This window comes from Typopeltis vanoorti, chromosome 11 (genome assembly GCF_054136105.1).
Source record: "Typopeltis vanoorti isolate ZY-2024b chromosome 11, IOZ_Tvanoo_1.0, whole genome shotgun sequence".
Classification (NCBI taxonomy): Eukaryota; Metazoa; Arthropoda; class Arachnida; order Uropygi; family Thelyphonidae; genus Typopeltis; species Typopeltis vanoorti.
The window spans coordinates 59,674,362-59,691,721 of NC_143559.1; the positions used below are offsets into that span (position 1 = coordinate 59,674,362).

The 17,360-nt window shown below is 34.7% G+C and overlaps 1 protein-coding gene across 1 annotated transcript in view; it reads right to left on the minus strand.

Moving 5' to 3' along the window:
- Positions 1-17,360, minus strand: part of LOC150101622 (sodium/calcium exchanger 3-like) — a 76,111-nt gene that overhangs the window by 12,592 nt on the left and 46,159 nt on the right. The window contains exons 2-5 of the mRNA XM_090400396.1: positions 6,607-6,698; positions 5,128-5,160; positions 4,778-4,929; positions 318-417 (exon numbers count right to left, since the gene is read on the minus strand). Coding sequence (XP_090256522.1) covers positions 318-417; positions 4,778-4,929; positions 5,128-5,160; positions 6,607-6,698 — 377 coding nt within the window. The remainder of the gene's footprint in view (positions 1-317; positions 418-4,777; positions 4,930-5,127; positions 5,161-6,606; positions 6,699-17,360) is intronic.

Sequence of the window (17,360 nt, forward strand, 5' to 3'; positions counted from 1 at the left end):
CTCTCTCTCTCTCTCTCACTCACACACACATGCATCTTTATCTTTTCTTTATCTACTTTCTTCCTTTCCTATTTCCACTACCTTCTGTTTGTTCTTATCTTTCTCTTCAGATGTTTTCGGTACCCATGACAACTGTGCATATCCGTATGAATATACTCTCAATTACCAACTGTTTTTTTCCTATGCTTAGAATTTAATCATCATAATATATACTTAATAGTTTAATTTCCGAATTATAAAATTTATATTCGAAGTTAAACTGAAATATATCCGCAAATAATCACTGAATAAAACCATGTGTGGATTTATGAACTCACCGGCACTCACGGTTATTACTCCTAAAAATTGTTCTTTCCACGAGGAGGTTCCTATTGTTAGGGAAATATTGGCTTTTTCGAAGAGCTTGTCGACCGTATTCTAGAGGAAGAAAAAAGTAAAATTCAGAAATAAACAAACTATGTTTAATTAATTGGTATAAGCAACCACATAATCACAATGATTGCTTACATTTCGTTATTATAATTCAAACGATGTTTAAAGTTATTTTTAATAAATAAACATTCATTTTATATAAAATCTCATATATTATACTAGCTGACGAATCCCCTGTGTCCACAACAAGGCAAACCTATCACGTGATATAAGATAAAAAGTTAACTTTATAGTTTATATCATAAAATTAAAAGAACATCACGCTAATCAGGAAATACCTCTTTAGGTCAATTGAGAAGCTTTGAGAGAACACATAAAACAAATAAATGTTGGCTTTTAGTGCAACAGGAAATATTAATGACTGATCATGCGCTGTGCTCATCGCGCCCGGAAGAATAAGTGTCTCAGTTATTTAATATAACTGTAGATGAACCATAGGATTGTTATTCTTGGTTAAATAAAAGAAAAGAAAGATAGTGATAGTGATTTGTTTCTATGGATACTTTCGTTCCTATTTGGAACTCCACTGGGTGCTTGTATTTAAGGATATACATAAATAATCGCGATTGGATACTTCAGCTTGCAGTGATCTGCATGCAGAGTATGCAGGACAGCGAAGAGACTTTATCTACTCGTTTCCATGATCGCCTTTCCTCTACTCACACACACACCCACACGTGGTGTGTTGCTCATGGGAGATCAGATTTCGAGCTGTACTAAAGGTTAAGGATTGCGCTTAAATAAAATGGCCGCGCAGAGTACAGTTGCCCATGGCAACGAATCGTTGACCTAAATCGTAATGGTCTCATTGAATGGATGGTGAAAGACATAACGGAAAACTACATTGGGTGACTTGATTTCTAGAAGGAGAGCAAGACGGTAAAATGAAGGCATGGTTACTTAGTGATGGAACTATTTTTATCGCGGAATATTATATTCAGGGGAAAAGTCACTGGAATTTACTGAATCGTAGATGATGTAACTTGGTGCTAGTTATGGGAGAAGTTTCTAAAAGTAGGTATGAAACTAAGATATATATCGACATTGGGTGTGTCTCTAGTTTTCTATCGGATTCTAAAAAAATCTACTGGAGTAAATAATCAATATAGTCTTTTAAATTTTGACGTCACTCGTATCGATATAGAATTTTTTATAACAACCATACCCATGCAAGGTTAGTAACCTATGGCATAGTAGCGTTATGGAGAAGTGGGCTATTTTCACGACTAAGCTATTTGTTTATAGAGGTAGCTGAATTCAAATAAATTTTCTTTTAGTATGCCCATAATTCAAAGCACACATCCTTTGGGACGTGTATATTACAATGCATTATAAGAAGGGTCACTATCCAGACTGAATTTCAACTTTTATATTGATGTGAATAACAGCCTCTGTATACCCTAATCATGAAGATTCTTCATTTACTAACTTTGATTATACTTAAAAAAAGGATTTATCAGAAATATAATTTATTGTTAGTTATTATTTGCATATAAAATAAATTTATAATTTATTTTATATGCAAATATTGAAAAATGTTTTATGATTCAATATTTTTCGGAGTATTTTAATAATAAAATGTTACACCTTTTTGATTTTTATATACTGTAATTATATGAATTTTACATTAGGTCAGCATTAGGGTTCGACCGTAAGATGCGGTGATTGATTCATTCAATCCAATACCCTTGGAGGGTAATGGATGGCAATGCTGTAGCCAATGAAGTTCTAACTGAGGCTCGGCTATTGCTGTTACCCTCCTGCCATGATCAGAGCTTTAATAGCTCACTAACACCTTATCCTTACACTGTCCTCTACAGATAACGGGGAATATGAAAAGCATTCTTGCTTCGCCCCTTTAAGCCAGTCCTTATAAGGACTATAAGCATTAGGGTTCATGGCTGAAGTCCCTCAAAGCTCTCTGCTGTCCTCCCTACTCCTCTATACATGGCAGATCTCCCCAAGTTGTCCTCATCCATCACCTCCCCGATGACACAATTACCATAGCCAGATCCCTACGTCCACATCTGGCCACAAACAAGCTGAAGAGAGCAGTCAACGAATTAGAGAATTACTACAGCAAATGTCGTATCGCAATCAACCCAGGAAAAAGCTCTGCAGTACTTTTCACCAGACGTAAAGCAGAACCGAAATACAAGCATACAAATGTTTGGAAAAATCATCCCTTGGCACATCTCTACCAAATATAAAGTATCTAAATTTAGAGACACACATAAATAGTGTCTCCACTAGAGCCAATCAGACCACAGCACAGCTATATCCACTCTTGAATAGGAACAGCCTCCTAAACATAAACAACAAAATTCTCCTCTACAAATCGGTGATAAAATCAGATAACTTACGCCTCACCAACCTGGGGACACAAACAATTAAAAGAAACATCAACAGATTACAGACGATCCAGAACAAATGCCTGAGAATGGCGTTTAATGTCCCTCGGTTCATCAGAAACCTCCAATTACACCGAGAAGCCAACCTTCCAGATATCAAGACCTACATGATAGGCATTGCAGAGGGGTTCTTCGCAGTCACGGATGGGCACCCAAATCAACTGATTCGACCGGCAGCGGACTACAAACCCTCAGATCGCTTCAAACACAAAAAAAAAAAAAAAAAACCGAAATCCGCCATCGCAAGAGAAAGCTAATACAGCTTAAAATGCTCACAATGAGCGGCTAAATCCGACTGGCATTAGACAATGTACATATATTCTTCGCTATTCATACACTTCTCGCGCATTATAAGACCATTACAACAATGAAAACAAGTGGAAAAATTAAATACTTACACTAAAAAATTAAATTAATTACACTGTGTATCAATAAAAGATGGTTACTGTGAGTAACCATCTTTTATGGATACACAGTGTAATTTGTATCCCATTGTAAAGATAAATCCAGCCGACAATGGTCAAATTTTAGATATAGAAAATATATATCTAGGATCGTTATGAAGAGCTTGATAGAGAATGGCAACTATTGAAGACTGTAGCTGCATTGAAAAAAGGTCAAGATTTTTTTTTTTAGAATAAAGTTTTTGAAATGAAAAATGCTGTAGGAGAACAAATGTTTCCTAATTTAACAACATTCGTTAAAGCTGTACTGTGCCTCTCTATCATTCATCAGCAGTAACTGAAAGAATATTTTCAGCAGGGACAATAAATAAGAATAAACTAAGAAATCAACTGCAACTTTCTTGATGAATGGACTCCTTTTGACAAAAGAAAAATTGAAACATTCATCAGCTACAGATTTTACTATTTCTGAAGAGTTAATTAATTTAGCAAAATCTGATAAAAATAATGAATAAATACTTCCAGTTTTTTTGTGAGTGGCAACCCCCGTAAATATGTAAATAGCATATTAAATAACTGAAAATTTAATGTTACATTATTTTAAACACTAAAATGAGACAAACATTATATGGTAAATTAATACACATGTGAAGTGCTAGAGTTACAATTGAGACTTCTGTTTTGATGATTGACAATTGCAGCTCTTGGACTCATAGATGACTACAGTGAGGTGAGTTTTCACTTTTTTTTTCTTTTCATATTTGTCGTATATGTGTTAATTTAACAGTTTTACATTGAGTTCATCTATGATAATAAGGTAGTAATATCGTAAAATGTCCTAAATAGAGTGAAACGAAAGTAAATAAAAATGTAGTACTTTTTTTTTTCAGATCTAGTACCTTTTTTCCTGCATAAGTTGGTACCAAATATTTTTGCTGGGTGGTCACCCTGGTTAGCATTAGTTTATCATAGAAAAAAAAAACTTTTACTGCTTATTCCACGTAGATGATAATATTTTCTAGTTCATTCTTCATTTCTACAACAACGGATTTCTCCCAAGTGTTTTCAATTATTCTTAAAGCAATTGAGATGGAAGATGTCGTCATCAAGATAAAAATAAAATTCGACTAACGAAAAAAAAAAAGTCTAAAAAAAATTCTCTGCTAGTGTTGTCACAATAGAGCAAAATAGGACACCGTTTACTAAACCTAATTAGTCTTCCTTTGTTCCATTAAGGCCTTTCATTTTTAATGGAGAAGGACATGCGTTTTAATATAGAAAGTCTTTTGGCAAGATAAGCACAAACCAGTGAGAAAACCTAGGTGAACTGTTCTTACAAAAATAGATGAACTACAACTCTCTCTCTGTCCAGTTCTTGTTTAAGCTGGGATGATTTGTGAGTTAATCTTTATAATTTTGTTTTGCCTACACGATTTTATTTTTATACCATACGATGCGACATTAATTAATCTATTTTTATCATATTTTTAAGAAGTTGAGAGAGAGAAGAAGATTAAAACAAAACCATACCTTAAATTCTTTACTCTCCTTTATCCTAATCTGTACTTTGTAATGATCTCCCAAGCGTGGTTTTCCTAAAAGGGCTATTTTTTCAGCCTCGGAAAGTTCAACATTCGGCGAATTTTCGTTGATATCTTGATCCGTCTCCTCCTTGAAATAATCTGTAAACGAAAAAAAAAAGTTTTAATTGATTATCTATAATTTAATTCAAAAATTTTTTAACTTTGGTATCCGATTCAGGTAACATCAAAGTACCTGAAAAAAAAAAATTAGCAGTTTCTTCCTTTATCGGTCGATTTACATACGCCATCTAGTGACACACTTTTGCCTAACTGCTATTTTGAAATATAAGACAGAACTCAATCGCTTTTTAAAGTAGAAGTAGCACTTATCTACACTTTCAAGAAGAAGTCAACAGAATTGGCAACTTCTTCAGTAAAAAAACAAGAACTTGTGTATATTATTTCCTTTCCTACAGAACTTCTCTCTGTAGTCGAGTGTGCATGAATTTTAGTGGAAGATGAACGCAAAGTAATCGTTTAGATTCTTTTTTAACCGCTTTCATGAAGAAAGGCAGAAAAAAAAATATCGGAAAAATGGAGTTCGTCAATTTTCCAATGCAGCCGATGTTGTGGGAAGGTCGGGCTGAATTGCCAACGTATGCGTATCGAAAGACATTGGAAAATGAAAAAGGAGAAAAAAGTGTTGGCAGAAATCCAGTTGGCGATCAGAGACGAAAGAGAAGGTTGTTAAGATTGTAAAAATCTCCAGAGGAATGAAACAAGAGAATCGGCCTTAGGTTTCTTAAGTTCAAGGCATGATATATGTCTTCATTAATAAAGCAAACTGAGGTCAGGTGGTGAGAACATTCTAATTACATATTAGTGCTCAAAAAAAAAAAAGATTTATAATGATCAAGATATTCATATCTTCCTATCGTATTTTCCTCTTAACAATCTTAAAGCGAAAACAACATCGATTACAAAATAAAACCATTTTGTTATGTTGAGTTTGTCTCCCCAAGAGACTAACTTACTCAGTGAAAACAATTGCTAAAACAAAATAAGCAAGAACAGTGAAAACAGCACAAGGGAAAAATAGCCTTAACGGAGAATTTGCTGTGATGATTAGTCATAGAAACTTCTCGTGGTAATCTCGATAATATCCTGATGATTCATATCATCCGAAGCTACTGAGTGTAAGACGAAAAGAACAGAGAGATAACTAGGAAAGATTTTCTTCTTGTTCATAAGGAACAACCAAAATAAGATCAAGTATCGATCTTCTTATAGTCAGCTATCGTTCACTATGTGCACTAACCATTTACGATGATATTAGGCCCTACAATTTTTTTCTTAGTGAAGCTATTTTAAGTGGTTTCCAAACCGGTTTTGTTTACACCAGACAGAGATTAGTCTTTTGTTCTCTTATCAGTTATTAGCAGACACATATAAGCTGCATTTTTTTTTTTTTTGCAGACGGTCTACTCTGCATTGCGAGATTGCAGATAGTGGAGCTCTGGTGAGTCAGGAACGAACTAACACATCCACTTATATATCAATGAAATTTCGTGTGAGGGAAGAAAATTGTAAGGAAAGATATAAGTCACGAGAACTCATCAGAGTGTATTTCATAGGAAAAATTAAATTAAAAAAAAAAAAAAGAGAGATCTTAGATCATTCCTACTGCGCATGAGTAGACCTAATTGGAAAACGTAATCAACGAGAAGAGATTTGCCTTCACATTATTAACCGCATAAAACAAAATACTGCAAATGGAACTCAATTCATTATATATATATATATAAGTTTTTTTTGTTTCTTTAACAAACAGCTTACCTTCCTCTGTCTTAGGGTCACCAAGTTCCACATAGAAAACAGCATCCCTTTCGTAGCTTTCATTGTCCACTATGTTTAATGGAATTTCTTTCCTGTAAAAAAAAAAAAAAAAAGAAATTAGCAGACTCTTGAGAAAAAAATAGCAACAACTTAAATTGATTTCAGAGTTCTATTAGAATACGCTGTCAAAATGCCAAGTGGATTACCAAAGCGATCAGTGCGCCATCTATCGACAATTCACAGAGTATTCTTTGAGTAAGAGAGAGATTGTTGCTAACATTTCTTGTCTTCGGTTCCATTTCTAAAGACGATGGATGAGTAAAAGGCAATTGCAAGAAAAATTCTTTGCGACTTTTAGGCAGAACAGAAGTTATAAATATATTCTTTCTTTGGAGACTTACACATAAAAAAAGATGTTACCCAAGGCGGTCATTTTTCTGGTCAACTTTCTTTTAAGAATTCACTAAGTTAAACACGCAGGTTTATTTGGAGAAAAGGAGGAGATCATGTTTAGCAGAGACGCAAGGGGCATCTCCGTCCTCCTCTGCTTATCTTTACGGACTCGAGTTCCCTGTAGACTTTTTTTTTTTTATGGCTGGCAAAAATGTCTCTTTGCCATCCACCACTGAAAGTAGGCCGCAGATCGTTAAATTGCCAGCCCGTATCTAAGTGACACGAAGAGCTGAGGCCAACATTATACCCCAAATGCCCATCAAAGACCGAGATGGATGCGGGCAGATAAAGAGCAATCGGCACACAAGTCGTCTTTGCTGTCTATTCACAAAAATTGAAAGAAAGACAGAAGGAAGAGAAAGAAGAAGAAAAAAAAAACGTATAAAACCAAATGAAAGAAATTCGTGAAAGAAAAGAGTATAAGAAAGATAGAAAGTAGAAGGGATGCTGTAAGGAAAGATATAAAAATTGGAAAAACAACTGAAGCAATAAGGAAGAACTGTGTCAAAGAGGAAAAGTGTGTGTGTGCGTGTGAGTGAGAGAGAGAGAGAGAGAGAGAAAGATTTTTGATTGTTCTGACCCGTTTCCTGAAGAATGCAAAGGCTACTGATTGCTTATCGGAAGTCAGAATGAGCTAAATGCTCGAATAAATGAAATACAAGCAAGCGGATGGCAGGGATGACATCTTCAGCTTCTTCTCTGCCTGCAAACAGTACGAATGAAGATGAGAAGAATTCATCACACTTTTGCAACCCCAACCTAATTGACAAGCTGAGCGGTGATTACAAATACATGCAATCCTTTCCTGTTTCCTCGTGATGGCATTTCCAGCTCCAATTACCGAGCAGGGATGGAGACTGTTTCCAAATGCGGCCACTGCATCGAGTTGTGGCGTATGCCGGTGACAGCAACATTCATCATGCAGCTCGTTATGAAAAAAAGAAGGGAAAAAAAAAGCGATCTCAGTACACCGTCGATGATCGAACGGATCTGTCCTTGAAAGATCTTCGAAACGCGTCATTCCCCTCTTCAATCCCTACCCCCTTGATTTATGAGTCCCTTTGTGTTTATCAAATGCGTCAGGATTAAATAAGGAGGATGTTATGTGTGTTCCTTACAGCAACATTCTCTATCTCTGCACGGTCGACAATGACAGACGACTTTCGAACAGGAGAGAACCTTTGACACACGGCAATCACCCTTCATTACGGAATGTCTTCGAATGATTTAAGTAATGTGTAATTTCCCCAACCACTGCAATTGATGTTTCCGTTACTCACACACCACAGTTGCATTTTTCATTTCGCCAATCAGCCGCCTTCATTTTCATAAGGAGTCCAATAAAGGGGGGACTTCTCGCACGATTAACTCCAGGAGTACTTCTTATTATTTGTTACGACTTTCTGTACACTCGCTAACAAACATATAGAACAATAAACTGGCACAATGTCTACCATCAGCTTAGCAGAGAGAGAGAGAGAGAGAGACCAAACACGTGATTTTAAAATTAAAAATTAAATGCTTTTTATCCCTTTAGTACATCATGTATTGTTGTTCTTTATTCACAATGCAGATTTCTAATTTATATATTATTACATTTCTCACTGCATCAACTTTATTGTTGGCGTCTCGTGCTTATCTCTTTCCATATATTGTTGCACAATTTCAATTTAAATTAGTTGACATCCATTGTTACGTTTTCTCTTTCAAACATTTTATTATTATTGAGTACTGTTTCTAGATACGTTTTTGTATTCTTAACCGAAAGTTTTTTTTAGCAGATTTGGAGTTTTACTATCATATTCTGTCTTTATTTTAAACGTCACCTACAGTACTTATCTTGATTTCCTTCAGTGCTTCGCAGAGTGTGTTTATTATAACAAACTCTTACGCCTTTTCCAGATCAATGATGTCTGCTTGTTTTTTCTTCTACAAGCTGTGGTTTGCATAAAGAGCGTAAAGTAAAAATATAACATTCCCTTGACGCAGCGATTTATCTTCATTGATATAATACTGAGGATCTTCTATTAACTTATTATTTTAAGAAGCCTACCAGTATCCACTGTGGTTGACTATAAATCACTTCACAGTCTGAACTACTGTTTTGTATATCGACATAACACAATTCTTACATAATCTTTACGATGTCCAGTCACATAGCAATTTAATCTTTGGAAAGTGTGTTGCTATTGTATAAAATAATTTAAATAATGTAGTATGTTATTGTAGAGATAATGGCCTTTACAATATCGTGTAATCAGACAAGATGGCGTATGGTGTTTCCATAAACATTCGAGCTAACATTAACGTGTATTCGTTTTGTTATCTCCACTTCATATCAGTCTCACAGCGATATGGTGCGCAATCTCATGCAATGACGCAACAATGGGAACTTATCATTAAACACCAAACATGTTTTCAGTCATTTTAAATTTGCTATCTCTATAGATTCACTCAATTATAAAACTTATCCTGACGAAGTTTATGATTCTAACATACTTCTATTATTTCTATCTTTCTCTTATTCTAACACATATTATTATAATTCTACTCTATTATTATTTATTATTGTCCTGTACATATGGCCTTGTTTTATTTAATTAGTCATCTTTTCGTTTTTTTGTGTTAGAAAATATCACATCACGTGCTCTCCTAATTGTCTAATATTTCGAAATTAGACTCAATAGATTCAATGTCTCTGCATCAAAATTTCATATCCGTTTTTGATCATTTAAATAGATCCCTGGTCGTATGTAATAAATAAATATTGCCATCACAAAGATTTACCGAAGGCAGGAAATCAAATGAATATGTGTTTATTAATGACATATTTTTTTGTAGCGAGATCAATGGCAGTCATGCTTCGTACATTGAAAGCTAATATCCTCTACAGCTAATTTATCAGTGAAGAAAAATGTGATGCATCTCGTGTGACGCTGACACTGTTAATGCTAGAAAATGCGCTGAAAGCCAGGTATAATAAAAATCGCGACTGAACAAATAGAAGGAAAGATAAAGGCAAAAATGCATTTAGAAACTACATATATTACAGTCGAAGACACGATAGAAATTTTTCTATTCAGTGAATTTAGTTTTGTTCATTGAGAATTCTTTCACTGTATGAACAATAGAGAAGAGTGCATGCAAGCAAATCAAATATACTGTACGAAGAAACAGAAAAATTTATTAATAAGATTTCCGTTTATAAGCCTTTTGAACGTATGACAAGTTTATTATTTTTGGGAAGAGTGGAGAGAATCAGGATGGAAGAAATTCACGCCTACCTTAATCATTGTTTTGATCGCGATGTATTTAGCCGGCGCCCACAGTCGATTGTGGATTTCCTCTGGGTACTCCTGTTTTCCTTTATAAACATAAAACTGGTTTCGAATTTTGATTCTGTTTATATTTACCAGCAAGCCAGCCTGGTTGGCCGAGTGGTTAGCGTATCAGCTCTCCAGCCAACAGACTGCGGGTTCGAATCCAGCCCTGGGCATGAATGTTTGTGATTGCCTGTAAAAATACTAGTGGTGATCGTCGGTGATAGATGGCGTTGGTGTAGATGATGCGGTTCTGTAGTTGATGGATTGAGCAGTGGAAGAGTGGGTGCCCACCCTGGATGAGTCATTGGACTCCTTAGAGGTGTCACATAATAATAATAATATTTAAAGCGTTTATTTAAAAAACTTAAACCTAAGTTTATGAGTTCTAAGGGTGGAGTATTACATAATATTATGCAGTCTTTGATTTCATGGTATCAAAGTATTATCAAATATCAACCTCGCCGATACTATCAGAAAAGAACCTCTGGAGAGGTTCTTTTCTGATAGTATTGGCGGTATAACTGCACCAGAGGAAGTGTTGTGGGTAAAACGTATGTCTAATTGCTGTGAAAGGTCTTATCACTAATATAATTGATGCCTTTAAAGCTAACGCCTGTACAAATAATGATGAGTTGGAGAACATTATGGATAAGCATGGCTTGGGAGAGAGAAATGCAAATGATGAGTTATTGATGAAACTCTGTGGTCAGCATAACTTAACGTTAGGCAGCACAATCTTCCAGCATAAGAGAATACATAAAATAACCTGGGTTTCATAAGATTCTATTCTGGAATGCGAGGAACAATGATATAGAGAATAGATGGAAAAAAGTAAAAAAAAAGTCCTAAATAAAGTTAAAAGGAATGGTAGAAAAGATGGCAATGATTTTTGAAGAACTGGTATCGAGCAAACAACAAGCTACAGACAAGTATAATAGGAAAATAAATAAAACCTTGGATGAAGTAAACTATGTAGATGTACGTCTAATTGAGTACAGACATGCGGATATTCAAAATAAACAAACTACATTACAAGAAGAATCACTGAAATTTGGTTTGAAAAATAAATAGAAACAAAATAAAAGAAATGAGAATCAAAGTGAATAACAAGGCACACCAAGTAAAATTGAAAATGAAAATCGAAAATAAAAATGAAAATGGGATAAATCGAGCAACATTTATCCCAAGATATGCTCTAAGAATTCATAAGAAGTTTCCATTTTGGTGTGCGTGATGTTCCCCATTTTTACTTTTCTATTCTGGTCTGTTTTCCTACCTCTCACTCTCTCCTAATCCCATTTTAGCACCTTCATACTAATCTTTGTTTTCTTTTCTCTGTTTTATTGCTGGTCTCTCGCACGTGGCGTGGTCACATGACTGGAGGCTCAGTAGGCGGTACAGTTAATCTACCTGAGATGAAAGGATATGTGTAGGAAGCGGAGATTTTTGCCATTCTCCAGGTGCTACAGATATTCTTTCTAATTGATGTATGAGCTCTTACTTGGAGTCTTAAAAGTTTTTTCAACACACACACCGTCTCAAGGTCTTTTTGATGAGAAGTAGCGTTGGAAAACAAGTAGATTATGTTCGATGAAGAAAATCAATAAAAAAAAAATAAATAAATTGCACATCGTTCCAGGAGAATTCTGCCGTAGGATTCTCATTCTACGTCTTGTGTGTTTAACGAGATCACATGACAGGACAGTCAGCTGGTTTGTACCTAACACGCCTTCATTTCTAAGAAATTTTACAAAATCATAAACGTATTTTTTTTTTTTTTTGGTTTGAATATTTTCTTCACTGAGTAAATCGGTCTCGGTTGAATATAAATTTTCCTCTGGGTACTCCGGTTTTCTACAAAAACATAAAACTGGTTTATTTCAGCATAGAGCAGAATCAGATTTTGTAGAATCCACAGAGATGCTAACCAAAATAAAATTTATAATAATAATAATAATAATAATAATAATAATAATAATAATAATAATAATAATAATAATAATAATAATAATAATAATATTTTTGTCCCAGAAGCAAATGCTTTTTTTTAATCAACCTTTAAAGTGCAAGTTAGTGATAAGACAAAGATGCAAAACGCCCTGTCTTTATCTGTTCCCTTCCCCCCCCCCCCTTTCCTTACTGAAAGACGGGACAGTACAATAACAATTTAGCCCGTTCAAATTCAGTGGCCAATGGAACAAGTGTCCTGACAAAATATTCCAGAAGATATTGTATCAATACTAAGGCTTGACTTCTAAAATTGTATCGAGGAAAGTCGGCTTGAGTAAGTTTTTATTAATATTTTATTATTTTATTTATTTATTATCAGACAACTACGCTGAAAAATTAGCAAACCCTACTTGCAAAAAAGAAAAATAGGTATGAAAATGCCCAATGTAAACCAAAATTCTTATACAGACGAAAAAAAAACACCGAATATATGGATATTTACACATTTTGAAAAAAGCAAAATGTAAAATAACATTTCTGGAGAAAAATATTTTTATCTACGAGTAAATCACAATTTTTTGGTTGTGAGTGTAATGCAATTATTTTTTATTTAATAATAATTCAATTTTTATCTATTAAAAACGTTTCTCTACATATTCTGCTATAATTGTCAATTATGTGCATTCTTTAAGTGGTTTTGTGGAATGAAAAACCACAGAAACCTGGAGAAAAATACTTTTCCACATCCATATGAGCATCAATAACTCACCTACAGTTGAAAAACCCTCGTTAAGATTTTCCGTGTTCTGATTCTAACCCAGATTTTTCCAACTAAAAGGCATAATCTTTACCGATTGAATTATTGAGGGTAGATTTCAAAGATCCGTATTTGAATGAAGATAGCACCTCCCCCCGGTGGCGAAATCTATTTCGAATTCGGATGGCGAATTCGAAATAACATTGTGATTTAACAAAATCTCAGTATTATAACATATTAAAATAATAATAATAATAACTAAATTATTGTTTTGATTTGGACTTGCAAGAAAAAATCACTGGTTAGCAGTAAATCGTGATGAGTTCTCCGAGAATGTGCTCCCAAACTGAACGTTTATCAATAGCTCCAGTTAGTTTTTTTGATCTGAACCTACAAATGCCTGACTTTATCGACAGACAGGTTAAGCAAAGTAAAAAAAAGTGCGTGCTTCCATTTGCCGGTTAAAGACCTCACTCTGGCAAAGATCCAAGTGGTTGTAGATTCTTGAAATATAAGTTTTATGTAAAAAAATACAGAACTTTCGAAATTTTATGCTTTTTTTTTTGTCATTTCTGTGTCTCGCAAGACTACCATTAAATGCTAATTATTTTATTATTGCCATCCCAAACTGGTGTCCTATTTATATAGTAGATGGAGAACTGTCATTTGAATTTATTACTGCCAAAAGCGAGTGAGAGAAAAAGAGAGAGAGAGAGAGAGAGAGAGAGAGAATGTTCGAATAAAATCTAAGACTGTTTTGGTTCGTAGAAGTTTGGAAAGTTTCCCCTAATGTTCTCTGATAGGTCAATATGAGCTATTCTAGCACCTGTTTAATGAGAGGTTGTCAAAATACTGAAACAAACTTAAATAGGTAGGTGGCGCTGTTAGACAACATATAGAATAAGAAAAATAAATAAATATAAAACAAACTTGAATAGTTTTTAAGACTATAATTTGTTACCTCTCTAATGAAAAATCACGCACATGAGGGCGCTACTATCGCAAGATGTCGATTAGTAATTTACTAATTTTTTGTTCCTTTCTGGGTCCAATCATAATTAAAAAAAAAACCGAAGTCAAAGTTACAACAGCGCCATCTGTTGACGGATATAAAATATGTAAATAAAATTTTTATTCTTTATTATAAGCTGTAAGTCGCATTGCTGTAGCGATATCTGCAGTTGCGCTTGGTCACTAAGAGGTTGTCCGTTGCAGTTGGGAACACATAAAGAGATGACATCCGACAAAGTAGCTGACGGCACAGAAGTTATCGTGATTGATGTCTCACTGTAGATAGGACACACTCAATGTCGGAGTCACAAAGGCTCAGGAAGAAAGAGATTCATTGTGCGAGGTGAGTTCGAAGGGAGACTTGCAAGAACTTCAAGGAACTGGCAAACAATCTTTGTATGGGGGGACTTCCCCACGGAGGAATTTACAACATTCGTAGAAGATGGCATGTCAATGCCCCGGTTAATCTTTATGTATATAACGGAGAGCAGGACGAAAAGAATGTAGTTTTAGTCTGTAAGAAGAAGAAGAATCTCGTGGAACAGAAGATGAGTGTTATTGTAGCTGTTTATTCAAAAATAAATAGATGAATTACACTGGCCAACAAAAAAAATTTGTTTTCTGCTGATTATGATCTGACACTTGTTTTTTACTAATTTGGGTGCGCTGATTTCAAATATCAAACCCATTTTTCTCTATCACGTCAGGTTTTTCCTCTATGGCATTTTCTTTTTGCTAATTTGTAAGTTTTTGATAGTTTTAAGGAGGCAGTACTATTTAGAGGATCAAAAAAATCGATTTTTTAATATTATTTTCTGAAAGTGTGTACTTTTAAAAATCTGTTCCTAACTTTTTATCAAGAAATCCGAAAAATTCCCGAAGATATAGCCTATTATTCAAAGCGGTGCGCAGATCAGAATCGGAGCGCTCGCTCACCGCTCTCACTTGTTAGTAAACGAATAAATGCGTAAGAACCTGTAACGGCACGTACTGGTGATGAAAAGTAGGCGATGACAACTGCCTAAAACAAATGAATGCTATATGCGTCATAGCGGACAAAGAACGATCGAAATCAGTCAATTGTTAATCGATCGTGAAAGTATGATCAGCGCTTATAACGTTTCAATAAAGTCTCGAGTTTTTTTTTTGTCTTGTTAATTGCATGTTATCGCATTCAAAGCGCCAGTACGTGCCGTTGCAGGTTCTTACGCATTTATTCGTTTACTAACAAGCGAGAGCGGTGAGCGAGCGCTCTCCGATTCTGATCTGCGCACCGCTTTGAATAATAGGCTATATCTTCGGGAATTTTTCGAATGTCTTGATAAAAAGTTAGGAACAGATTTTTAAAAGTACATACTTTCAGAAAATAATATTAAAAAATCGATTTTTTTGATCCTCTAAATAGTACTGCCTCCTTAAAACTATCAAAAACTTACAAATTAGCAAATAGAAAATGCCATAGAGGAAAAACCTGAGGTGATAGAGAAAAATGGGTTTCATATTTCAAATCAGCGCACCCAAATTAGTAAAAAACAAGTCTCATATAAAAGTCAGCAAAAATTGTGTTGGACTGTGTTATTTACTACTGTGACATCTAATTTAATCACACACACACACACACACACACACACACACACACACACACACACACACACACACACACACACACACACACACACACACACACACACACACACACAGTTAATTACATAAGAACAAAACAAGAAAAAATTTCGCATTTTTGTATTTTGAAATTTACTCAAACAATGCCAATCAACTTTAGTTGCCTCTCGAATATCTGAAGCAGATTATGTAAACAATTTGTATATTGTTCCAAAGTGTCCTGGCTAGTAGAAATTCCGTGTTCTACAAGACCCAACCATTCAGATTGAAGAAAACGGATATAATCCTTATGCTTCGAGACTGTCTGACTCTTGTAGTTTGACCAATTTAGTGAAATAAGAGAAAATGTAAAAACATGGAATCCAGAAAACTGTGGCGATGTGTTGAGAGAGGAGGTTTATCTTTAGTAGAAAAACGGATAAAATTGTTATTAAGCCTCCATTATTTTGTCCAATTTCCTTTATAATTTGGATAAACAGAGAATCCACCATCCACACAACGTAGCTAATGGAAAGTAAAAAAAAAAGGTTTTGTTCCACAAAGTGTTTCATGAAATAACTAAATAATTGCACAAACAGGAGAAACTATGGCTGATACTTCAACATGCTTGTTGAGAAATTCGACTTAAGTCATGATATATCACAAAACTTTGTTTAAATAGACACCAGAGGTCTAAATATAAAAACGAAAAAAAAAAAAAACTATAGAAATTTCGGTAGCGTTAACTAATACACAAATAACAAAAGAATAAATGCTCCATCTATCGATTATAAGTGAAACTTTAATCTAAATTGACTGTGAATAAATGGTTCTTTAAATTGATTTTTTATATTTTTATGATAGTTTATCTTCAAATGAAGAAGTGAAGCAGCAAAGTAACGAGACTGCGATTAATCCGGTGTTCTGGCACAATAACGGCGACTCTTTTCACAAGAAAAAGAAAGAAAAAGCAATTTTTCTTCAAACTCTATTTTTGTTCGTTCCACAGCTTAATCCTGTAGACTGACGTATAAACTAAAGCCGAACCAAGATTGCTTCCTAACCTCGGTGTCATATTTATCAGCAAACCTTCGTCACATTATTGCCCAACTAGGTTATCTCTACCTTTAAGGAAGAAAAGGCAAAGATTGTTCATGTTTAGAGTTGTATGTCTTACGCGATCTTATTATTTTCCCCCCAAATAATTCTACATCGTGTTAGTTCTATTTGTTGATCTCTCTAGAATAAAGACTGAAAGACATTATGATGTGATAAGTCCCGCGACTTCTTATCTGGTTGCCATGGTGACGAGCAAGAACGGACATACATACACACCCAAGCTTGACTTCTCCAGGAAAAATGCGTCTTTCATTTTCCTAGTTTTTATTTGATTTTTATGCGTTGTTTTTCCATAAATTGCCGTCTTACTGTGTCTGTCTGAAGCGATGACAATGTCCTGTGTTTGCATGGCAACAGCTGTACGACAATGGTAGTACAAAATGCAGCACTTACCATAAGTCATTTTTCCACTTCACTCACCATCGCCTTCTTTGTATTCCTCTACAAATATTTTCTTATCTTTATTCACCTTACATTTTTTTACCTCATTTCAATGGTTGCGTAAAGAATGCAATAGAAAAATGGAACGTATTCATTAC